This window comes from Drosophila hydei, unplaced genomic scaffold, assembly GCF_003285905.1.
Source record: "Drosophila hydei strain 15085-1641.00,03,60 unplaced genomic scaffold, DhydRS2 tig00000001-arrow-pilon, whole genome shotgun sequence".
NCBI classification, from domain to species: Eukaryota; Metazoa; Arthropoda; class Insecta; order Diptera; family Drosophilidae; genus Drosophila; species Drosophila hydei.
In genome coordinates, this window is record NW_022045643.1 from 6,293,632 (window position 1) to 6,319,972 (window position 26,341).

At 37.3% G+C, this 26,341-nt stretch overlaps 3 protein-coding genes across 5 annotated transcripts; 2 read left to right on the forward strand and 1 right to left on the reverse strand.

Annotated features, from left to right (window-relative positions):
- Positions 1-37: 37 nt before the first annotated feature.
- LOC111605734 lies at positions 38-1,579 on the reverse strand. The gene has a single exon (XM_023324433.2). It carries the CDS (start codon positions 1,530-1,532, stop codon positions 117-119), a length of 1,416 nt encoding a protein of 471 aa, XP_023180201.2. The 5' UTR covers positions 1,533-1,579; the 3' UTR covers positions 38-116.
- A 105-nt stretch (positions 1,580-1,684) lies between these two features.
- Positions 1,685-2,557, forward strand: LOC111591871. The gene is made up of 2 exons (XM_023303754.2): positions 1,685-2,142; positions 2,204-2,557. Exons 1-2 carry the CDS (start codon positions 1,720-1,722, stop codon positions 2,555-2,557), a joined length of 777 nt encoding a protein of 258 aa, XP_023159522.2. The 5' UTR covers positions 1,685-1,719.
- A 418-nt stretch (positions 2,558-2,975) lies between these two features.
- On the forward strand, positions 2,976-25,293 carry LOC111591854 (ral guanine nucleotide dissociation stimulator-like 1). 3 transcript variants are annotated; one of them, XM_023303735.2, is made up of 6 exons: positions 2,976-3,321; positions 6,387-6,680; positions 22,454-22,555; positions 22,632-23,528; positions 23,588-23,740; positions 23,805-25,291. In XM_023303735.2, the coding sequence occupies exons 2-6, from the start codon at positions 6,654-6,656 to the stop codon at positions 24,978-24,980; spliced, it is 2,355 nt and encodes a 784-aa protein (XP_023159503.1). In that variant the 5' UTR covers positions 2,976-3,321; positions 6,387-6,653; the 3' UTR covers positions 24,981-25,291. The 3 variants fall into 3 exon arrangements, with proteins under 3 accessions (XP_023159503.1, XP_023159502.2, XP_023159504.1); XM_023303734.2 differs by lacking the exons at positions 2,976-3,321; positions 6,387-6,680 and adding exons at positions 8,770-9,619; positions 15,979-16,560 and having other exon boundaries at positions 23,805-25,293; XM_023303736.2 differs by lacking the exons at positions 2,976-3,321; positions 6,387-6,680 and adding an exon at positions 8,772-9,619.
- Positions 25,294-26,341: the final 1,048 nt, after the last annotated feature.

The window sequence follows — 26,341 nt, forward strand, 5'->3', positions numbered from 1 at the left end:
AAGGCTTTGCTTATTTTTGTACACATCCAACATCCGTGAAAGGGAATAGGTCGACCATGTATAGTAAGCCCAAGCTTAAAGCGTTGGTATATATTTAAAATTAAATTAGTCTTAATTTACATTTCTGTGGAACTGATTGTCCTGGCCAGGAAGTCCCGCACGTCGAGGGCAAGCTCCACTTGCTCAGAATTATCCATTTTCGACTCGATTGGCGGTGATTTGAATTTCGATACATTTACCGTGTTGCCCCATTCGAGAATATGTGGCTCGCTCAGCTCTTCGAGCAGATTGTGTAAGACGGTTGCAGCTGTGATTATGCAGGAGGCGGTCTGAAAACTGATATCCAGCGGTTGACTAAGGAAGCGCCAGCGGGATATAAGGCGATGCATGGCGCAGTCGCTTAGCTCCTGGAGATGATCAGCCACTTCGTTAAAGTCGTATTCGTGTGGTGCCACCGGCTCGGTATAGCGCTGCAGCAGCCAGGGGCGCAGCGGATAGTTTTGATTTGCGGGCGCCAGCACAAACGCAGGCACTGAGCGCTGATTGATGCGATATGCTGGCAACTGAGTCAGAGAATTCGGTGCCTCGGCAAACATGGGCGGCAGAGGCGCCTTGTTACCATTGCCGTTACCCAGGCGCAGCTCACGGAAAAGCATGCGATCATCCAGAAGAAACTCCATGCGTAATGCAGAGCTCAGCTCAGTCTGTTTTCCTTTGCCACGCAGCGGAATGGAGCAGACGCCCAGCACGCCAAGCAGAGCTGCAGGCATGTTGCATTCTCTCTTAAAGCCAGCCACAACATTTGCGCAATCCGCCTCGCTTTGTGGCAGCAGGCGCAGCGCCTTGCCTAGGCTGGTCATCACGGCATTGCAGAATACTTTCAGGCATTTGATGGTACGGGTGCGTGGCAGTGCAAATTGCTCCGAAATAATTGAAATGCGCTCCCCGCTGGCCAAGAAGAAGAGCGAAAGACCCACACATTTGTCTGGCGTAATGACTTCCAATTGGGATCTTAGCTCTGGCACTGAGCGCAGTGTGGGTGCCAGTTGGCCGCAGAGAGACTGGAATGTGCTGCGTGTCACATGGAAACTGTCGAGAAACTGTTCATCACTGTATTTTGGTACTGCGTGCTCCCAAAACAGCGTCGGGGCATCGGAGTTCGTCTCCAGCTTGGCAGAAGCAACACCAGAGTTGCTGTTCTCTATTTCCGTCTCCATTTCCTCTTCGTTCTGCAACTGGTTGTGCTTCATGCGTAGCATTACAAACATTTGCATATAATTGGACTGCAGCTGCATCATTTGTTGCATGAAGAAAGAGCGCAGATTTTGGAGTCGACGTCGTGAACGTTGCTGACGACGTCTGCGATGCACAATAACTGTGTGCTGCAAGTGTCGCACATGCAGCCGGATTAGCTTCGCTATTTTCTCTTTGCGTTGCTGCAAAACTCCGCCTGTATATTTGTCATTGGGCTTAAGCAATTTGGATAAGGCATCGCTTAAATTGTTGTTTATTTTTTTCAGTTCCTCATCCATTTTCAATGCACCGGTGTGACCAAAAGTAGTAGACGAATAAAAAACTTTACAATGACTCATCGATGACAAAATACCAAATGCACAATATAATCGATATAGTGTATTTAAGCTCTGCTCAGCTCTAACGATAGCAAAGGCACAAACTAATCGTTTTTGTAAACGCGGCGGCGACAAATTATATCTTAAGATGGCCTCAACGAGCTATTCGCTTAATTTTGATAGGTCCATTGAACCTCGCAGCACGTCCACACCCGTGCAAGCTTCACTATCGCAGTTGCACAAGGCTCTCATTGAATATGCAACAATTTCCTCCCGATTGCTGTTCATACAAGATCCTAACGTATACACTGACTTTCATCACTCCAACGAATCATTTAACGAATATTCGAAAGCGGAGCTTTGTGAAATTATGCTAAAATTGATTTTGCCAAATGTTCACTTATACCAATTGTCGTCGGCAATAAAGAATCGTTTGAAATTGTTGGAATTGCATCCGTGCTTTGAACAAACCCACCACGGCTATCAATACTCACCAAATCGTCTCGGCGTTCCAATCGTCCTACAGCCAACATGTGATTTTAACCTGTCGGGAGAACTGCCAACGTTGATGGTGAATTTTGATGCGATTTGAAATGTGTTATGTTGCTCATCTATTTATTACTTACTGACAGTCCGAACAGCGTACACAAACAGGTAGCACTACTCTCCAGTTGGATACACTGAAGCGTACCGGCGATAGTTCCCATACCATTTTACTTGAAGGCCATGCCCATGGGCCCAAGTTCGAACTGAGCTTGGACATTGCAGCACTCCTTTCCGCAATGCTTTCCAATGATTGGGAACTGTCTTCCAACGAAATGCACCATGCATCCAAAATCAGAAGGCGCTTGCAGCGCGCCAAATTCAATTTCCAGGAGACCGGAAATACATCGCCATATCGTGCAAATCTCGTGCAACTCGTTGATAACATGGATATGTTCGAAAAGCTTAAAAAACATCTGAATAGAAGCTTTTCTAATTTGTAAAAATAGATGGAATTATTTATGTAATAACAAAGAAAAGATTATTTGAAGTATTTTTATTTATATATAGTTTTTATTTAAATTTTTTTTTTAATTTATTATACATTTATTTGTAATTTTATTTAATTAATTTTAATTCAATTATTCACCACAATAATGTTTAGTAAACAACTCACCACTATTTTCATAATTCATTTCCAAAACGAATTTACGATAAACGCCTTGGTTGCAGGTCAGCGCAGGTAGACACGATCATCTGTCGATCTGATGGTGCTCGAAGTTGCCGCCGCTCTTGCGCTCTTATAGCTAAGAGAGTTGGGTGCGCACACTCCAAGCGCCAGCAGCAGCTTCAGTTTCAGTGTGTCTGTGCGACGGTTGTCCGGTGTTCGATTTCAGCGTTGGCTTTCAGTCGCAAACTACGTGTAAGCGAGGATAGACGGGTGCGCGCTGCTGCTGCTGTGGCTCCAATTTCGTTTCGGTCTCAAAACAAAAACAAAAAAGAAGAAAAAACAGCCAACTGGCGCGTTTTGTTTGGCCACGGTGCGAAAGAGAGAAGCGGAGAGCGGGACGCGAAAGTGCGGAGAGTGGCTCGTAATGTCTGCCAAAGCGTAACGAAAATTTTCAAGACAACAACAAACACAACAACAGCAAATATCATTAATGGCATTTTCTGCTTCGAGTTTGTGTGTGAAAAGTGCACAAAAACAACAAAAAAGTAAAGCCGAATAGGCGAACCACAGCAAATGGCAAAATAGAAATGTAAAAAGGTATACAAAAAGCAACTGCAACATCTTTAATTACATTATTAAAATTAATAGCAAATTGTTTGTGCGCGCGCGCGAGTTCCTTTTAAACAAATGCAAACAGAGGGAAAATAACGTAAAAGAAAAACAACTCAGCAAAATGTTCGAAATGTATGAGAAAATTTTTACTTACAAAATTATGGTCAATATTGCCATTTACTCACCTGCAGTTGTCTATGGCTGCCTGACTGTCTGTCCGTATGTGTATGTGTGTGTGTAGATCATGGCTGTGTGTGTCTCAGTGTACGTGTCTGTGTGCATGAGTTGTTGCATAGCTGTAAACCAGTTGCCAATTGCAACGTGTTTTCTGTTTTTTTTTTTCCAAAGAGACGATCATAAAAAAATAATTACAATAGGAAAAACCGTAAAAACTGGGCAGATAATACTGTTAAAAAAAATTAAAAATATGTATTTTTTTTAAATCATAAAATAGTAAAAAATAAAAACTATATGTAACTAAAGAAAATATATAGAAAACATAAATAAATTCATAAAACAAAAAATAAAAATATATATAAATAAAAAATATTTAAAATATATATTTTATGTAAATATATATTTAAAGATACTCTTTAAATATATAAGAAATAATTAATAAAATATATTAAAAAAATAAGAAATAAATAATATATATATATATATATATATATATTGTTAAGTCCTAAACATTTGTTTAATAATTTTATAGTTTATTAAATATACTATATATAAACTCGTACGCAAGTAAAGCAAAAAAACTCTAATCAAAAAATGATAAAACAAAAAATACATAGACAGTCTATATAAATGTATATATACGTATGTATGTAAATATACACATACAAATATAAGTATATATTTCCTGATTACTTTTGGTTGCTTTGTTGGCGAATCTTCAGGCCAATATCAACACGTCCGAAACGCGTGTTAAGACAAAAAATCATCTCAAAGAATAAAACAAAAAGCTACAATAACTATATATGTATAAAGAGAGATTAAGAAAAGTTTAACTGTTTTTTTGCTTTTTGAGTTCTGTCTTTTTTGGCTAATAAAACAAAATTGATATCGTAAATAAGACTGAGAGCTGCAAACAATGAGATCATTAAAAGAGAGCGCCAGTGAACGAGGGAGAGAGCGAGCGCGAGAGAGGAAGAGCGTGTCAAGCCGTGCTCTGCTGGAGCGTTAAAGGCCAGGCCAAGTGTTGTTGGCCAAAAATAATAATAACAACAATAAAAATTCGTTTACATATCACAATATTGCACAGTGACAACAAAATGTAAGCAAAGCAACAAATACACAAAAACATTCTGTACTCACACTCATGCACATGTGAATATATCGTATACGGAGCTGCGCTTGTGGTGTGTGTAGGTGTAAAAACGATCTAAAAGCGCGCGCGTCACTTCGAGATTTCCTTTTTATACTGTTTGCAACAAGAAAACAACAACAAAGAGCAGCTGAGCGGCAGAGAGGTAGAGCGAGTGCAAGAGAGAGAGTACGCAAGCAGAAGCTTGTTTTAAGTTTTGTTAAAATTTGAAATGCTAATGAATTAGTTTCACGAATGAGCGCCCAAACATGGCAATTTATAAGAACACACACACATGTACACATATAAGCACATGCATAACTTCTGCTCATAATTGAGCGTTTCTCATAATCCGTTTCCGAGTCGGTTGTTTTATTTAAGGGTCAGCTAGCTGCCAAGGCAATCAAGGTTGATGATGTCTTGTTCAGAGGCAAAAAGAATTGCCCCTAATGATCGAGGCGCTGTTGAGAGCGAATTGTCATAGAGACCATTAGGAAGCATTTGCTAATATCAGAGAGAGTCAGAAAAGTTTACAAAAATCAGGTTTTTATGAATAATCACAGCTATAAATATATATATATATATATATATATATATATATATATATATATATATATATATATATATATATATATATATATATATGTGTATATATATATATATATAGTAATTATTTAAATATATATGTATATATGTGCGACAGCTTAAATACTGAATAACTTCCAAAGCTTGACCAGCTGCCAACAGTAAAAAAAAATAAGAAATTAAATGTTCTGTTCTCATATTTACGATATTCACTTTTGCGCTCTCATCGCCGTTAAGTTACGATAAACGCTCTCTTTTGCTGCTAAGCTGCGCTTATGCTCTGTAACTCTCTTGAGCGCTCTCTCTTTCTCTTTTGTACGATATTCCAAAAACGTAGTCTACCTGTTGTTTCTTTTGTTTTGCTTCTGCATTGTCTGCACAAACATTTTTCGCATATTTCCATGTGTCCCATTCAGCTATTCAGAACACATACAAATGCAACAACAGCAGCAACAACACGTAAAATTGGCCAAAAAGCAAGAAAAGATTGGAAAAAAATAACAACCGAAAAAAAAAACAAACACAAACTTTCATTAGCGTTCGTTCGAAACATTTCGACAAGCCCCGCTATCTTTTTTCGTAGCTTCGTACGACAGGCATTACGATTACGCGTGGTAAAAAAGAAATTCATCATTCGGACTGACTGACAAGCGTCGCAGTTGACGCGTGATCGTAGTTGCACAGTGGGGCGAAATCAGCAGAATATCACAAATAGAATTTTGAAGTAAAAATTGAATCCAACACTTAGTACGTAAATAAAATCGTAATATATTAAGCGATATTTAAAGTGTATTTAAGCATGCAATGTTTGGGCTGACTGGTGCCACTGTGCGCAGTAGCTGCTGTCGCCTAATATCGTAAATCAGCTGCTCATCACGTTCAGCCAAGACGCAGCCAGTGCGCTTAGTCTTGATTGTGGGGCGCTAAGTAACACTCGCGGTCTGCTAGGCAAAGAGCTTGGACTATGGGATGCCATGGACTATGGGCCATGTACACGTTTTAGTGGCCATTTCATTTGTCGTCGCGCACTTTCCAACTTTGAGCGTATAGAAAACGCGTTAACTGTGCGACTTTTAAATGCTTTTCACTGCTTTTACCAATTTCTTGTTCGCCGTTGTTGTTGCTGTTGTTGTTATATTTCTTCGTCGCTTTCTTACAGCTGGATTACAAAAGAAAACTTGAAATTTTGTACGTCGCATCGAATACATTGCAGCAACATCCGCCTATTGCCAGTTGCACAATTCCAAAAGCCAAGTATCTGTGTATCTCTGTAGCTGTATGGTTGTTAGCTGTGACCAGTCAAAATGCGCGTATCCAACAGATACCAGTCATCATCATCATCATCATCATCAGGAACGACAGCAATTGCATCTTACCAAAGTCTAAGCACGCACATTGAAGTAATTGCAGCAGCTGCCCTCGTATAATGAGTCAAAATGTGGCCGACAGTCTGGTGAGTATCCAAATCTTTGCTATATACACAATTATATATGTATCTTATGTGCTTACGTGTGCGTGTTTAGCAATAGAAATAGAAAATCCTATTGAATATGCATAGAAAGTAAGTTGAACGTAGCTCTTAGGTCAGTTTTCTTACCACAGCTCTAGAAAGCCTCCCCTCAGTCGTGACCCATTTCAGTTGTTAATTGCTTTAACTAATATTTAGTCTACTCTATAAATAGTCACACACTCTCACAATAAGCCAATCAATAGCTATTTGCTAAGTTATAATACTAAATATTTACTTTAATCATATGTCAGCTGAAGTAACGTCTCTAAAAGTTAACTATAGCAACAATTGAAGCTGATTTTACTTAAATTTAGCATTTAAATTAAATAATTTAACAAATTATATAAATTTCGTTATTTGATGTTGATATTAGAGCTGACAACAAAGTTTTTGTTGTTAAATTATGGCCTTTCTTTGCGATTCTCATTAATAGCTTAAAGCCTTTCTATTTTTATATGCATTTTATGCATTGAAATACTCATTGTTGAATATATTATAGGTGTAACAAATTTATATTAATGTGTGGTCTACTTTGGTCTAAAAAAACTGTTACACCAAAACTGTTATACTGCTATACTAAATAATGAAATTGAAATATTAAATAATAAATATTCAACATATTCTCCATGTGCGTTTTTCATATATTTCAATTTTATAAAATTTTTTTATACATGCTTTCTATGCGATTCTCATATATTTAAACATCAACATTTCTTGCTAGTATTTGCTTCAGTTAAAAAATATCAAAAATCTGTGTTTATCTTTGGCCTTTCTACTTAACAATTTTATACCAAAACTGTTATACATTTTCTCTTTGTCTTTGCTAAAAGCAATGACATTGAAATATATTTGTCTTTGCCTCATTTGTATTGATTCACTTTTGCCGAGTTGTGCATCATTTGATTGCGTTGTTGGGTCGTCTTTGGTCGGCTTTCGTCGTTGCATCTTTAATTGATCAATTGACTCGTGTTGGGGGTCTCCATATATTCCTTTTCCTAACAAATAGAAAACAAATCGTTTGATTGGCGCTTACGTAAATTAAGGCTTATTAATTTCCGTATTTTGTGTATTTTTATTGTTTTCATATTTGATTGACTCTCTCTTTTATATATATATATATATATATATATATTTGGGGCATATGAAAGACCCAAAGACCGGCTGGACAATGCTTAGCCATAGATATATGTATATAAATTTACATAATTATGCCATTGGGCGCTGATATTTGCGGTTACTTCGGCACCCCAAAACGGAACGTGGAAAAATGTTTGTTTTTTTTTTTTTGGCTTTTTCACATAAATCAATTTAGCTAAATGTTTGGAGGGAACTTGTCTTGGAATTTTAAGAGCCACATAAATATTGCTGATGTTATCAAATATTATGAATTCCATTGTGTTGGTCAGTTGAGTTTTTTCACACACCTTGTAAAAAAAACAATATAAATATATTTTATGAATTTTATATTTGTTTCTTAACTATTTTTATTACATATCAATGCTGGTAAAAAAGAATTTATATGCGAATTCAAACGTTGTGTATGCGCATATATTACTATACAAATTTGTAAGAGAGCTTTTTCCACTCTATTATATTTCGCTACCCATTGACGGGCGCATACACACACGCAAACACAGCAAGAGAGCCGCTGTGCGAGCACAAGGGCAATTTCTAATGGGAACGCACGAGAATGAGAGCCGCTCACTAAAAAAAACATAAACAGAGCGTAATGAGGAAAATACGAGTGGGTGCAAAATTCCCACGACCCAAACAAATTACCTGAGAGCGAACAATAGCGAGAGGGGAGGCATGAGGCGAAGCGGTGAGCACTGTGCTAACGCCAACGCGTCGGCAGAGGTCGCTCGTACAACCCTCGCTCGTGTTGTTCTAAGAGAGGCAGAGAGCGAGAGAACGAGAACAAAAGCCGAGCGTGCCCAGTGTACATGCGTGTGTGTGTGTGTATGGCGATGTTGGGGCTGTCACGGATCTCGGGTCGAACTGGTCGCTGAGTGCGTTTTCAACAGTTGTTGGCAGCGGTTGTCCCGTCACCGTCTCGCCAGAGAACCTTTTTTATTCAGTGTTCTGTGCGGTGAATTATACGAAATAAGGAAGCTTCGAAATCGGAAACGCGAAATGTTTTATAAATTGTTCTTAATTATCTAATGTGCAAGAAAATTTGCGTCTAGTGGTTGCTTAATTTTGTGTATGTAAAAAGGATGCAAATAAATAACTGAAAAGAAAAACGTGCAATACATAAAACATACATACGTATGTATGTGTGTGTTTGTATGAGTGTGTGCAAGCAAAGCAATAGTTGAAGAAAGGCAGACACATAAACATAAGGAGAACGCGCCTGCCAATTGAACGTAGTGCAACGAACCCGAGCCCGAACCCGAACCCTTCGCTCAAAACGGGGGTTGTGTACGCGCTGCAGCCCAGCCAACCCCCTGCCCACTCAGCTGACCGACTGACTCATCCATCTTCATCCTCCTCAGCGGGCAGCAAAGCTGGCGCTGCGACTCCGGTCGCTCGCGGTGCGTAGCCAAGAATAAATAAAAAAAAACGTGAAAAAAACAACAACAAACTACTCAAAGCTAGATTTACAGCTAAATCTTCACGTAACGTAACGCAACGCAACGCAACGTACTGTATTCTATCGTATTTGTATATCGTATCGTATCCCCATGCGCATCAATTTCGCCTTAGCTTACGGCACAAACACACGCACACAGCTACAGAAAATAAAGGAGCAGCAAATTTATTGATTTTGCTTTCTACATTCATCTTATCGCAACCATTACGAATTGCAAGCGCAAAGTAAACCGAGCAAAAACAATTGGATCTGCGTTTAAATTACAAACGAAAAAAGTCAATCTCAAATGGTAAAAACTGTGAATAAAACCCAACTGTCTGCCAAAGCGCACACACAGTAGAAAAAGGCGCGCATAAAAAATTGTGCGATAAGGAAGAAAACTAAAATATAAACAATGAAAGCTTTGGTTTTGGTCGACGGGTTGATACTCTTGCGAACAGTGTCTTCATTAATATATGTGAAATTTTGTTTTAACTATTTTTATTTAAGCCATTTTTAAAATTGCTAAAAAAATATCTTGAAGTCAAATTTCAAATTTCAAATTAAACAAAATACAATTTTTGATTTTTTAAGTATTGCTAACAGTTTTAATATATACATTTTCATACATATATACATTTTCTTAAAATTCTCCACAATTAGAGCAGCTTCTATTTTGGGCCTAGAGCATTGCAATTGTTGAACATTTCCATATTCACAAAAAATTCCTTAATAGAAGAATTTAAATTGTTTCCGGTTTATGAAGAAACATTTCAATTTCCATATATTTTTCTCACCTGCAAGAGTAACGAACGCAGAAAAACCCCAAGCAAATATCTCTTTGTTGTTGTTATTGTAAACCCAACCCACCACAAAAATGCCAACAATAATAACAACAATTGAAATAGTTAAGCCTACGCCAATTTTTATGCGCACATATTTAGCATATATATACATACATATTCAAAGACATACATACAAATAAACATATGTATATATATGTATTTCCCCTCCATTAGCATTAAACCAATCCAACTGGAATTGGCGTGTTTTATTTTGTACTTGATTTTGATAGCATTCGAATAGGTAATTTATGGGCTATGCATTAGAAATATATAGTTTTTCAAGAGCAGAGACATATGTGCTCTATGATATTGTTGTCGTTGTTGCTTGCGTCTCTGAAAATGTCAACAGCAATTATACGTAAATATATGTATTTATATGTGAAGCTATGGACACATCCATTGGCTTGGAAAACTTAAGGCGTAGCTGGGCAAAGCGCCTTGAAAAGCTGCTCAGTGCCAATCAATATGAAGTATTTACACTTGGAGAAAAACCTTAAGGGGAATTGGAGAAATATATAAAGAGATGGAGAGAGAGAAGGGAGAGAGATGGAGAGCGACAATCCTCTTAGAGTATTACGAACAAAAAATAAATAAACAAAAAGAAAAATAATTAAGTTTCGTATGTGGAATATAAGCAATAATTAACTAAAACAGGTAAAAGCTTATAAGACCTGAGAAGTTCTTTAAGGAATTCTGATTCTACAGTATATTGAATGCATTTCATATGATAATAATACATAGTCTTTTAAGTAAACGTAGATAATCTTAGAATACATTAGAAGTTCTTTGATAACTTCTAATTAAATCTAAAGAATTTTAAATTTATAATGTCATATGATATATATGATATATAAATATATAATATTAAATTGATAACCATCAATCATTTCTCGAAAAGTAATTGATTTTTGTATAGAATTTCACAAGAATTTCTATTTGATAAGGAATGTTTTCTCCGGAGTTAAGAATCCTAATTAAATTAAAGTATTTTAAGCTTATTCCCCTTTTCAATGTCTTCAGAGTATTAAAAGTTTAAAAATAATACACATACCAATAAGAAACCACTAGTTATAAAAAAGATTTTTGGAATTAAGAAATTGAGATAGGGAAAGAATAATTTTTGAAAGATATATAAGCAAATATGCTCAGTCTTTAAAGCAGCTATGTCAATCTCAACTCAGAGAAAGATGTAGCAGTATTGTAATACGAAACCTCTAGCTGTCAACTCGAAGATATACAGTTCTATGTCTAGTCTACAGTGCAAACTAATGCATATATATCATTTTTATACCTGCATTCTGTTTTTTATATGCAAATATACCCATGTAAATTTACTGCTTCTCCACCTTTGAGAAACATTTTAACGATTTTGCTTTCGCTTCTTGTTATGCTCATTGCTTCAAGCTTTAATTCAAGTTGATATTTCTATATCCGCTGTTTGTTTGTTATAAAAATATATATATATTTATGCATATATATATCATTTCTGCTGCACAGCGGATGTGGTTTGATAATAGCCGCCCAGCAAACAGAGAAGGCACTAGGTGATTCTGTAACAGAGAGAGAGAGAGAGAGAGTGAGAGCGCGAGGGGCGGACGTGGGGTGAGCTAGGTAGGGAGAGAGCTAGGTTGGGAGATGAATGCAGTCAGTTGTAACTGACGAAATGAACGTCCAACGGACGTTGTACACTCATTTAGTCAGTCACTCAATGCGACACGAGACACGAGACGACTGCAGTATTTCGGCTTTAGCTCAGTTGCTTTTCTGTTGTATATTTTTGCTGCTGCTATAGTTTTTATTTGCATACCCTGTGCAAATGGTGATTTAATAAATGGGGTATATTTATCGTTTAGACAGTAAACTACTTTGCTTGTTTGGTAAAGCTAAAGATTTTATATTAGATAAAAATCGTTTGATAATTATCGATTTTTGGCTTGTGTTTTTAAACAAATGGAAGAGATTAAGACACGCCATAGGTGATATGTAAGCAATATATAGCATATATAAGTAGAATGTACTCTGCAAGTTGTATTTACCTTATATATAATATACAATAAGAAGTATAGCCCTGACTAACTGACTGGTATATACATTTTTATATACACCCAACTCAAATGATGCATTTGTATATAAAATTGACCTCTTTTGCAGTTAAAGCTTTCTCATACAGGGTATTTTCTAGTCAAGCACTGAATTGTTGAATAACTTTTACATGATTTGCTTTGTGCTTTTTGTACATTTGCATTGTTTGTTTGCCTCTTGCTGTTTATCAATGCAAGAGCCAACTCGTGGCCGGGCTTTGGGGTCGCGTCCATATAAATAGACCGGGCAAAACAATCAGGCTCCCCCTGCCTGACCCAACCCAACCCAACTACAGCTGCCCATCGATTGTTTACTTTGATGTTGTTACTGTCCGTTCTTAGCTGGCAGCAGAGGGGGGCGTGGGCGGTGATGGCAGGTGGGATGAGGAGGGAGAGGGGGGAGGGGTTGTATTAAGCTATTTTTGCAACATCTTTTGCATTTGCGTCGCAGCTAAGTCAATTAAGCCATGGCGTCTACCCTCACACCCACACACACACACCCACACACACACACAGGCAGACGCCAACACACCAGTCAATAGAATTTTGCCATTAGCCATCAGGCCGCACTAAGGTCAAATCCCACAGTTCTATATTTAGACGGAAAGCTCATGTGAAATGCCTCGTCATCGGCTTCATCATCATCGTCATCATTATCATTTACCTCATCTTCATTATCATCTGGAGCAATTTGACATAATTTAGCTTTATGTCTTTATAATTGCCTTCCAAACACTTGGCAATTGTTGAGCTAAAATTATATAGTACCACAAACAAAAATAACATTGTATTTCCTTAGGACTTTATTAATTTAGTCTCGTAGTCTTATTTTTGGATGTATTTTCCCCCCATTGATGAGTCAACTGCAATTTGCTGTTTTTGTTCTGAATGACGTCGACTTATCGCTAGGGTCGATCAATCTTAACTGCCACTCGATTTGCATTTCCAGTTACATATATATATCTATATATATACTTAATGAGTTGTAATCAAGTTGAGTGAGTCTTTCCACAATATGTATGTGCATACTGATTAGGGGGCATAGCAAATGCTATGCTATGTGGAAATATAAACCTATATATATATATAATTTTGTGTGAAATCTGGCACGATTGAACTGGATCTGGGTCTGGGCTATTCATTTAGTTAGACTTTGCACACTTCAGCATGATGCACAAAATTTCAATCAAGCATTTAAAAACAAATGAATTGGCATATCGAGAAACGTGACTCGAAAACCAAATTTGTATCAATCGATTTGTCATTTATCGCGTTTGGCAGTATATATATATATATATATATATATATGTATCTATAGATTATTGTGGGTTAATGTCTTAATAATTGCTGTTAGGTAAGAAACAATTTAGCTGTTTCGATTTTCAAGTAGATTGATTAGTATTAGTTACTGAAAGTAATAGTTGCTAAAAGAAATAGTTTATTTAAATATATGAAAACAAATTATAATTATTTTTTATTTTTATTATTATACTCATTCTTGAAATAATTAGGAAAAGTTAATTTTCCATCTAAAAACTAATTATTTGCATCTGTTTCGACGTGCACAGAGCTTGGCGCGAGGGAGAAAGATAAAATTATTATTTTATTTATTTTACTAACTCAGACTGAGCACGAATTTGTAGCCAGAGCAGCAGAAACAATATGAAGTGCATATAAGATATATAATATATATGATAAATATAATAAAAATTATATTTATAATAAAATATTATATGTTTTAATTCCTAAAAATATAAAAATCTTTTAACTATTTTGCATTTATGTTCTCTTTCAAATAACTAAATAAGTAATTAATTTTTTTTAATACATCTTAACTTATTGCTAATTTTCCTTTCTTCCTTTCCTTTAAAAATAAATAAATAAATTCGATTTCTGACAAAAACTTTTCATAAGATTTATTTTAGATTTTTTCTAATGAATTCTTAAGACTTAAGTAAGCTTCTTTTCAGTTAGCCTGGTTCAGAGCACAAGTTGCCTATTCTCATTTGCTTACAGCCATACTCGATTATTCCAAAAATCGTAAGCTTAATCAATAAGTCAATCAGTCAATCAATCAATCAATAGTTCTGTGAAGCAGCTCTTAGCCTAGCAAATTTTTGCAAATATTTTTCTCTTTTTAAGGCTAAAGACCTGTCGAGCTGTATTAATCTCTTTCGCTATGCGATTATATATGTTAGCTGGAATGTGGCAGGCAAACTGTTGCAACTGTTCACATTTAATCTAAATCTGTGCTGAAACGTGCCAGATTAACTGGCAATTCCTATATATACTTATATGTGTGTATATATATTTTCCTATATATATTTACTTTGCTATGAGTGTGAAATTGTGGAACTGAGAGCTGCGTGCGGTTGGCTTTGAATGCTTTATGCGTTTATTTCTGGCCTGGCATATTTTATGATCCTAACATTAATCGCTGCTGTATACGAATTAAATGTCGAGGCGCCGCGAATTGCGGCACGTTTCATATGGAAAGACGTTTGCCATGGACACGGGCCAGCATCCGGCACGGGTTCGACCCACCGGCCTGACCTGCTGATCTGTTTGCTTAGATAACTGCAAAGCTGACAATTTCAGAGGAAAGGCCCAGCCCATTAAGAGAACAAACATGAAACGAGTTATGCAATGTGGAGCATCATGGCCTGACGCTTGAATTGGGCACAGTTTGTGGCCCAAATGTTTATGGCCAAGACACTCAACATGAAATTTGCAGCTCCATTACAGTTGCTCGCAAATAACTACGTACGTCTAATAAATACTGTGTGCATACACAAGCTTCAAGGCGAATTGCCATAAAACGAGCGTGAAACGGAAAATGAAAACGCATTTTCCAACAACGATTTCCTTGCACAAATGGCCACAAATGTTTTCAACAAATTTGGCATCGCGCATTAAAAACAAAACGAATTTTAAATACACTATAAATAATTATAAATAAACTATATATGCGAGAGCTATCTTGAGTGATCTTGCCATATTGACTGCCTCTCCCTTCACCTCTCTTTCTGTTCCGTTACACGTTGTCTCACACAGCTTCGTAGGCCCAATTTCTGTCAGTGTATTGCAATGTATAAAAATCGCGCGCGCAGCTGTCAATGTGAATGTGAAGCAACAAAAATCGGCCACAATAATAAACAACTTCCTGGAAAAGTTGTGCTGCACGCTTTTGGCTAGGCTAATACCTTATGTGGCATTACGGCCAGGCGAGGAAGCGGGGGCGTGGCACGAAATGTAAAAATTGTTAAACAAAGGCGAAGCGCTTAGCCAGGCTGTTGCCTCTAATTGCAATTTGGAATGGGGAAAAGTATTTAACCAAATATGGGAAGGTGCCGAGCGAGACGCCACTTGAGTTGCTTTCCATTGTTGGGGTTGTTGATATTTGTTGTAGCTGTGCCTATGTTTATGAGTCTGGCTGCTGACAGCCGAACAATATAAGTGTATTTTTATATATTGTGCGTCTATCTCTAAGTCGAAAATTGTAGGCAAGGTCAGGGGCGGGCAGACAAGCCCTAGGCATTGACAGCGACTCAGCTCTCAAGTGAGATGAGTTGTCGATGGCGATGTCTGAGGCGATGTGAATGAACTCATTTCACGGTTAGTTTCGCAGCGCTGCCAATGCCAATCAATGAACCATAATCAAGTACAAAATGAAACGCGCTGCTCGAAAGCGAGTGCGACATGAGACTGACCCAAGCCCCAAAAACCAAAAATTTTGCTTGCAGAATTTCACAAGCCAAGCGAACTGTGTTTGCCAGCATAAACAGTCGAAGGAAAAGCAGCAGCTGCATCATCCACCCACGCTTATCAAGAGCCACACCTGCGCCTATCAGCTGCAGGACTTAGCTGGCTATAATCGCGCACTGATGCCGCCGCTGGACAATACAGACTTTAGCAGCGCCTGGCGTTATGTCAACAACAACAGCAGCAGCACGCTCTGCAACTACCATCAGCAGCAGCAGCCACATCATTGGGCCAAAGCCAAGCAGCGTCTATATCATCACAACACCTGCCCGCGCCAAAAGAAATTAGCAACGCCCACACACACGCCCACAGCCACGCCCACATCGACGTTAAGCCGACAGCAGCGACGTTCACGCTCCACATCCTCCTCGGCTGGCAAGCAGCGTCGCAACAGCTCCTATCATTCCTACGATGATCTGGACACCTCATCGAACGCGGTGGCCAATGCGGAACGCAAAGTCGTCGCCAGCCTCAAGTATCTGTGCGCCTGCACAGGCGCCACACTGCGCAATCTGTCCAAGAAGACGAAAGATCTGCATGCCAAAAAATATACCTACACCAAGGTAATTAGTCTTAATGCATGTGATCAGCTATATATACTTATGTATAGCTATATATACTTATAGATGTAGCTATTTGCTATATCTAACTTTTTATCTAACTTACGAGTTGTTCAGAGTCGCAATATACCCTGCAATTGTCAATATTGAGCCTGATTCAAGCTTTGGCTTATCATATTTATTTATTTAACATATTTTAACACTTTATATTATTTTATATAATACTTATGAATTGCCATTTATAACATAGTAGACTTTATAGCTTTAGGCATTATCTCTGATTCTGTTTACAGCTCGAAGCTGCTGTTAGTCTTTAAGAAATGCTGAACAATCTAGCTTACTAAAAACAGTTTCAGTATTCAGTTTCAATATTTAAATGAAACATTAATGAATTTTAAATTTACATTAAATATTTTACTTTATGTTTGACATTTTTCAAAATTTTGAAAAGTTAAATCAGAATATTTTAAACAAAAAAATAAATAAATAAATTAGTCTTTTGAGTCACTAGATTTTTATTAAATAAAGTCTTAAGTCACTAGATTATTTATTCATTATTCAGTATTTACTATGTTTTCCATTAATCCTTTTCATACCAAGTACGCCTTGAAATATTTTAATTTTAATTGCTTCAACTAGGATCACAGAGTGGTCTAGTTGGCTTTCATTTTCGTTAGCTCTCCAAATGTTTTCAATAATGCAGATTATTATATCCATCTTTAAGTTAAATTATTAATTATAGATAAATTTTCTTTTAATTTGTGTAAGTTTTTCTGCCATAAAGACAGCCAAAATATATGCTCTGCCTGCTTAAGTTTATCATCTCATTAATTATTTATATTTTAAAATTTTAATACCAAGAAATCTTCAACTTCTTAGATTTATAATTCAAGTCAATTGCTTCAACTTAATCAAATCTATTTTATCTTGAGTTCTGCACATATTTTTCGAATTTTTTTTATACTCTATAAAACAGTATTTACTCAGCTTTGTATTTGTTAAATAGATTTAAGAATTGACATTGAATAACTTTTGTTTATTTTAAGCGGAGCTTTGAACCCATCAAAATATTTGTCTCTGTTTGTGTTTACTCAAAATTGAACTTTAGCTAGGTAAACCTTAATTAATTCACGCAGTTTGGTAGGCTTTAGTTTCTTTATAGTGCTCTATAGCCTTTAGTATTTCTAGAATTTTATTTATAATTTATATTTGCGCTTTTGTTTTATCGAAAATGTTCTAAGCAAAAATATTTTCCAAGTTTTGTATAGAAATAGCTAGAACATTTTATTTCTGCATTTCGATTTTTTTTTTTAAACAATGAGAGTTAAATATGGCTTTAACAGAGCTGTTTATATTTGTTTTTAATTTAATTTTATTTTATTTTTATTTATTATTTTTTTGAGTTTAGAAATTAACTATAAAATTTAAATTAATATTATATATTTTCTTTATTAATTAATATTTTATTTTACTCTTCGTGTGTATTCCGAGTCTATCTAATGCTGATCATACATTCATTTACCTTAGCTACCTGTAGTCTAATTGATCGTTTAGTGCGGCAAACAGCTACAGCTGCAGCTGCAAGCGTTTACTATACTCTGTATACTCTGGCTTTAATAATTGTTGTTTTCAATAAACATTGCTAAAATAATTTTGACGTAAATGAAACTAAAAACAAGCTAGCATAGTGCGTCATTAATTAAACAGCACAGCAAATGAAGCAAATATATGGAAGCATACACATAGATACATACATACACATATTTATACATATATGTATATATAAAGAGAGGGAAGTAGCAGCAGCATTTAAACAAAAAAAAAACATACAAAACGCCAAATAAATAACAAATAAATTAAATAAATACATATGTATGCATTCACATACATATTTGCATGTATGTTGCGTGTGTGTGTGTATCTGTGTTTACACACAAAATGAACAAATTTCTTATTTCGACAGGCGAAACAAAAAAGAAAATAAAAAAATTAAAGAAGAAAAGTCAAATGACTTGGCTGATCTTTCCCCGTGAATTGATTAAAAGTTGCCTTCAAGTTTGCTACATATAAACACAAATAAATATATATATATAATACATATAATATATATATATAAACATATAGACACACGTATTTATTTTATTTGGGAAGTAGCATGTGTAGATCAGCCAGCCGAATCACAAGCTACATAAGTACACAGCAATTAGAAAAAAATATAAAGACAACAAAAAAATGAACAAAAACCTTGCAGTCGGGCGTTAATGACTGTCTAATGCTCGTGCGGTTTGCCAAAGTAGCTGAATTCATAAAATTTACAAAAATAAATTCATTTATCGAAAATATTAAGCAACAATATTCAAGGTTCAAAGTTCTGCAGCAACTGAAGCTATACTTTACTTTGTTTATTTGCATCTCTCAAGTTGAAGTTGAGGTAGATAAGCTATAGTATTTAAATATTATGCTGGTGTCATCTGTAGACTAGGATTACAGATAGCAACTTGTTGAAATTCAAAGATCGAAGATCAAAGATCTAAAGTCAGTTTAGTTACATTTGACACTGATTATTCACGCACTCAAGAGAACCTTAATAGAAAACTACATTGCTTGTGGTATAAGTTGTTAAACTGTGAGAGATATTGTCTTTTCGTTTGTATAATAATATTTAATATAATTTTTGCTCAATCTCTAAAAAAAGTCAACTGTTTCTAATTAATTTCAAAGATTCTTCCCTAAAAGACTATGAAAGATATATTATTTTTGATTTGCCACCTTCCTAACTTGATAATTTCATGATCTATACAGACATAACTGTCCAATTCCAAGTCTCTAGCAGCATATAGAAAACCATTATATTTTTTATGACAATCTAAAGTTCTGCCGATATGCCACCCACGCACTATAAAATCTTCACACTCAGACGACATCAGATCTTAACTGTATATTCCACATTTCCAAGTTCAAGACAACTATTGTAGCAACCAATATGCTCTTCTGTTTCACTTGATGAGCGAACAGCGAAACGCAGAAACAATTGCAATTTGTTAAAATTTGTTGCTTCAATTTTTGGGCTTCACAGGAAGCAGTCGTAGCGACGTTGTTTTCGCAGCTGTTGTAGCTTTTGCCTTTGCTTTTGTTTATGCTGCCAATTTTGATATAGATTCAAGTTGAAGCTGCGTGAAATGCTGTGAATGAAAGTCATTAAATTGAATTACCCAACACTTAAGCACTCCAAGCGCAGTGTTGTAAGTGAAAACATTGGCGCCTAATAAGTATACTAAGTAGTTTACACAACTAACAACAAAACAAAACAAATTTTCAACATTTTTGCCAATGTTATTTATGGGGCTGGGCAGCTACGAAAGACCTACAGCTGCCTACAGCAATCTAGGGAGAGCATTGGCTGCGGGTGGGTCGACGGGAAGATACTCTTTAATAAAAAATGTATGCACTTTTCAAGACCATTTTTAAGGCTATAAAGCAGCAGCAGAAAACTGTAATTAAAATTTGTTATAAATTTATAAAGTTAATTATATAAATCTTTAGCATGTGCTTGCTATAGCTAGAGCATACCCTATAAATTAAAGTGTAGTATATCAAAAATATGTTTATGAAATTTCCACTTTAAACACATAAATCTAGCTTCAGCCCTTGGCCATGTCTGCTAGCCTGTTACATCATGTTTGCTCAAGTTAATATGCTCCTCTTTTTATAGCGCATATCACAATCATAAAACAAATTGCGCCGACCACTTAACGCCCAAAATGTTTTTGTTGTTTTTTTATTTCTCTTTTTTTTACGAAATATTCAAACAATTCACGAAATTTTATGAAATGAGGTCAGAAGCTCAGACACGGCCACGGCTAACAAAAAAGTAAACTAAACATATTTGAATGCAGGATTTGCTGTGGCTTGTGTTGTTGTTGTTGTAGAAATTGTTGTTGTGTGTGTAATGAAAGCGCATGCGGGCAATTAATTGGCCGAACATGAGATTCATTAATGTTTACATGTACAGCAGACGTGCCAGAGTGTGCGTGTATATAAGCATATGTATGAGCTGATGTATGTGTGTGTGTGTGGGGTCAACTGAAAGTGCAGGATTGGGGGCGGGGGGCTATTTAGCATTGACATCTAGCTCACTGAGCGAATCTTTCTATAAATGCAGGCCATGGCTGCTTGGTCTGGGGGCAGGTCTTCAAAACAGCTTCCGACATATGTTTTGTTGTGCACACACGTACACACACACACACTCACACAATAGCAACTTGCGTGTTGTTGTTGTTTTCATCGCTTTACTTATTCAATTTTCTTATGGCTTGATTCATTCATTGCATTTTCACGCAATTGCAATTAAATGAATTTATGAATTTAATTAATTTCTTTTTTTGTTTTGTATACATATATATATATACGTTCATTCATGTTAACATGTGTATATACACACCTGCACATAGAGCAATTGCATTTGTTTTGTTTGAAATTAATTTTTGCATTTTATTATTCAATTTAGAATTTTTATGCATGCAAATATTTGAGATATTTGCGTTTTTAGCCAAACTTTTAAATATTTACACAAACTTAAATACATAATTAATGGCATGTGACTTAAATGACCTTTAGTATTAATTGAGCCTATCAATATTTTTATATATACATATACATATGAAAATATATAATTTTTAATGGCGAAATTATTTGCTTAGAGGAAGAACCTCGTTGGAAATTTAAATATATATTTTATATTATTGTGTTTTTTATTTAAACGGAAAAGATGTCTTTTCAAATGTTACAGACCAAATAACCAGGTTGAAACACTCCTACTTCAATCTACTAATCTAGTCTACTACTACTACTCTACTTCTACTCTTCTATTCTACTCTAACTCTACTACTCCACTCTGCTTATCTACAGTACTGTACGCTACGACTCAACTCTACTATGCTCTACTCTTCTACTCTACTTTACGACTCAACTCTTCTACTCAACGACACTCCTCTATGACTCAACTGAACTATACACTACTCTTCTACTCTATTCTAGTACTCTACTCTACTAATTAACTCTAATACTCGACTCTGCTACTCTACTATACGACTTTACTATACTATACTCTACTACACTCAATTACTCAGCTGCCATTGAGTCGTGACAAATGATTAAGAATTGATTTTTAATAATTTGAGTTTTACTGTTTGCAATCTGAGCCTGTATTAAGCAGTCGGTTGAGCTCGTCTATATTATAGCTTGCCTTTATTAAATTAGATCAATTAACTTTGAACCCCCTGGGAATCGCTTTTAAAATGGATTTTGTTTTTGAGGAAGGAATGTATATATATAAATATACTTAAATATATATATATAGAATTTGTATGCCATTCAATGGCATTTAGAACATTGGCTATAAATCGAAATTGAATTTGTTGTTATTTATTATTCATGGCTGCCTTAGTCAGAGCCATGGACTATTAACAAAATATTTATTAAGCAATTTAAATGCCAAATCGAAAATGTAGCGAAATGTGAATGAATTTTCAGACGGGAAATGTGAAAATGTGGAAATGTGTCGGCCTGTTTGGCCAACACAATAACAACAAGAACAGCAACAACACTTTAGCTTAAATACAATTTCTTTTGACATAATGTTTATATTGGAAATATTTGAAAACACAAAATTCTTGCCTTGTTTTAAGCGAATTTTATATTGATTTATAAATAGTCGAAAATGCTGCTATAAATGAATGAATGATTAATTATACTAAAGCACACATATATACATACATACATACATAAATGTATACATACATACATACATATCTATCTATATACATAGATTAATTACTTAGCCTTTGGCCACTTTGCTAATTTGACATTTTGATTGGTTTCTCTTTACTTTTTATAGCCCACGTGGCGCCTGTGGGGCGAGGAGCACGAGAAGAATGCAATTTTCACTGTCTACCTGAAGAAGGTGCGCTATCATCGACCAACGCCCACGGCTAGCAATGTAAGTGATATATATATATAGATATAGCTAAAGCTATCCGTTCGCAACTTAATGTCCCTCGGCTATTTTCTTGCAGCAAGACTCGGATGATGAAATTTCTCATCTGGAGTGGGAGACGGTGCGTGTGCGATTTGTCAAGGCAGCCACATTGGCGCGCCTTGTGGAGGCCTTGGCCACCGATGATGGTGAATTGGAGTCGACGTTTATCAATGTTTTCCTGTCCACGTATCGCACCTTCTCGACGCCGAAACAGGTGCTCAGTCTGCTGACCCAGCGCTACGATGCGCTGCATGAGAAGCACGTCGAGGAGCTGGAGTTGGCGCAACAGAATGGCAGCCAAGAAGAGGATACCAGCTATGATTCGCCTGCCTCCATACATGAGCAGCACAAGAAAACTCTAGTCTCCGCGCTGCATGTATGGCTGGATGGCTTTCCCGAGGATTGGCATGAGGATAATTTGCAGCAGATTCTGGCATTTGCTAGCAAGCGCCTCAAGCGCTCCGATTTGCATATCAAAGTGCTGAATCGCTTGGAGCGTTTGCTCAGGCAGCAGGTCTATGGAGGAGGCGGTGGCGGCGGAGGTGCTAGCCATCATGGCGATGGCTCTGGCCTGCCTTGGCTGGCGACGCAAACGTCGGGGCAGGCGCAGTTCATGATGCACACACCGTGCGGCTCCCAATACGATTTGAGCGAGCAATTTAGTGGCCTCTACTTGGCGCCCATGTACCGGGGACCCACGCACTTTATGCAGGCCTTTCGCTTTCCTCATGTGCCCGTCCGTCACTTTGCCGAGCAGCTCACCCGCATGGACACAGAGCTCTTCAAGCGTCTGATACCGCATCAGTGCTTGGGGCATACGTGGGCTAGGCGGGACAGTGGCGGCTCCGAAACGGTGGTTGCCACCATCAATCAGTTCAATGCGGTGCTGTTTCGCGTTGTCTCCAGCATACTCATCGATCGGCTGAAGCCACAGGTGAGTGTGAATCTTCAAGCTGGCGGGAATCTCTTGCTAAACGCTTCTCTAATCGACAGGAACGCGCCTTGAACATCTCACGCTGGATTGATATAGCGCAGGAGTTGCGCATGCTCAAAAACTTCAGCTCCTTGAAGGCCATTATTTCCGGACTCAATTCCAATTCCATTTACCGACTGTCCAAGGTCTGGGAGTTTTTGCCCAAAGAGCGCGTAGGTTCAAGATTAGAAAACTCAATTTAACTTTCTTTTTAAATTATATTTATTCATTTTGCAGATGGAAATCTTTACGGAACTCGCACGCATTTGCTCGGAAGACAACAATGCCTGGACTTTGCGTGAGGTGTTGAAGCGCGAGGGCACAGCCAAGAATCCAGATCCGGCTGGCGATCAAACGGATCGTCATTTACAGAAGCTCATACAGAACCTGGGCACACAGACGTCGCATGGCACGATACCATATCTGGGCACATTTCTCACAGATCTGACCATGATACACACGGCCAATCCGGACTATCTGACTGAGGACAAGCTGATCAACTTTGACAAGAAGCGCAAGGAGTTTGAGGTGCTGGCCCAGATCAAGCTGCTGCAAGGCGCTGCCAACACTTACAATCTGCACGAGGATGCGCTCTTCGATCATTGGTTCGGCTCGATGCCTTTGCTGGACGAGCGGCAGGCGTTTGCTCTCAGCTGCCAGCTGGAGCCACCGCCGCCAGCGCCGCGTAAATCGGTGGCCAGCACGAATACGTCGCTAACGAATACGACGGCCTCGTCCACGGCCTCGATTATGGGCAGCGCTGGACACGGCCATCGCAAGACTGACTCCATACACTCCAATTCGAGCAGCGGGGCTGGCTCGCAGTTCTACTGTGAGCTGAATAGCAGCACCAGCTCCAGGCACAATTCGCTCGACAGGGATGCGCATCATGCCTCGCTGATGTCCGCCTCGAGCAGCACCTCCAATCTATCCATGGACTCCAGCAATTCAGGCGGACGGCAATCGGCCCACAGCAAGCTAACCCACTCCCAATCGCTGGGCAACGGACTGAAGAATGCTGCGCTGATTAATGGCACCACCAACGGTGGCTCCCCACACAATCACATCAATGCACAGCTGGTGCAGCCGGCTGGTGTGACCACCCAATCCGCACCGGATTTCTACATCATCCGAGTGACCTACGAGACGGACAACATTGAGCTGGACGGCATCGTGCTGTACAAGAGCATAATGCTGGGCAACAATGAGCGTACGCCACAGGTCATCAGGAATGCGATGCTCAAGCTCGGCTTGGAGGACGATCCGGATCGTTTTACGCTTGCCCAGGTGCTGCCCGACAAGGAGCTGGTTATGCCAAAGACAGCGAATGTCTACTATGCCGTGAATACCAATTATAATCTTAATTTTATACTGCGACCACGCAAGGACGAAGCTGGCAACGGGGGCAGCTAGTCCACACTGGTGCCCCTGTCCCAGTTGTGGTGCTTGGGATATGAGGGCGAGGAGTAGAGTACATAAACCGATTCCCGCTTGTATATAGTATATAGAAACACGATTCGCACATGACAAAACAAGTTTGTTTTTAGATAATAGTGTCTTAATTTATTTATTACAGCAATCTCTCTCACAACTGATCGATAGCAGAGCTTTTAGCTATCGATTAACCCGTCAATTAGCTCGTAGTACAACTCTCAACTTTTGTAATCTCCATTCAAAATCCGTTTATCACGCACACATACACATACTCTATATATATATACATATATGTGAACTCTAAAAACTGGAATAATTGCTGATATTTATAAAACATACATATATATATACTATTTACTGATATTGATATTAATATTGATATTGTTTAAGCGATTGATATACAAAATTTAGTACAATAATTTTTGAAGTTAGAATCGATATTAGTTTTTCGACGATAACTCGTTAAGTCGACGAGTCTATGTACTTTATTTTGATGCAAAGCCCCAACCAATATGATATGTATTTGTATAGATGTTTTATTATTGCTATACGTGTATTGTTTAAACATATATATATTTATATATATATATATATATTTGGTAATACAAATTTGTAACTAAATATATAAAGTGTGGGGAGAGAACAGAAAGAGTATCTACACTTCGGCATATAAACTTTTGTTGAGCTGCCCCGCACCTTACATCTAGTTAAGATATTGTATTTGTGTGTATATTTAGCATAACAATTTAAAGAATTATACATATATCAATCCATAGTACTTGTATGAAGGCATATTAAATATGAGTTCGAAAAGAAAACAATTAAGAGCAAGAACTAAGCAGAAATACATTAAAGAGAATGTGTGTAAATATAAAAACGAAAATAAGTATTTTGCCTTTTACTATTACAGAATGTGGAACAATAATAATATGCTCTACTATGCGATTCTCATGAAGACAAGTAGCCAAGAGAGAGAAGTTTCGAAACTTGTACGGGAAATGTTGATGAAGCGAAGAGCGTGAGAGAAGAAGAAGAGAGAAGAATATAGAGAAAGAGAGACTACTTTAAAGAAAGAGAACAAGGAGCAGGGAAGAGAAGAAAATAAAAAGAGAAACAGGAAAATAAATAGAATTAAGTGAAAGCGAAGGAGGAGGCTAAGCAGTAAGACGAGTGGAGCGAGAAAACGTTAAAAAAAAGTGGTGGAAGAGAATCAGGAAGAAAAGAAGGAGAAGGCGAAAATGCGAAATTTAAAATAGAAGCATAAGGAGGAAAAGGAGAATGAGAAACAGCATAAAATGAGGAGGAGGAGGAGAAGATGTAAGAGAGCGAAAAGACGTAAA

Excerpts from the sequence above, each read along its gene's own strand:
- LOC111605734 (XM_023324433.2), bottom strand. The coding sequence starts at position 1,532 with ATGGATGAGGAACTGAAAAAAATAAACAACAATTTAAGCGATGCCTTA.
- LOC111591871 (XM_023303754.2), top strand. The coding sequence starts at position 1,720 with ATGGCCTCAACGAGCTATTCGCTTAATTTTGATAGGTCCATTGAACCT. Across the intron at positions 2,143-2,203 it reads GAGAACTGCCAACGTTGATG|TCCGAACAGCGTACACAAAC; the intron begins GTGAATTTTGAT and ends ACTTACTGACAG.
- LOC111591854 (XM_023303734.2), top strand. Across the intron at positions 23,529-23,587 it reads TCGATCGGCTGAAGCCACAG|GAACGCGCCTTGAACATCTC; the intron begins GTGAGTGTGAAT and ends TCTAATCGACAG. Across the intron at positions 23,741-23,804 it reads AGTTTTTGCCCAAAGAGCGC|ATGGAAATCTTTACGGAACT; the intron begins GTAGGTTCAAGA and ends TTCATTTTGCAG.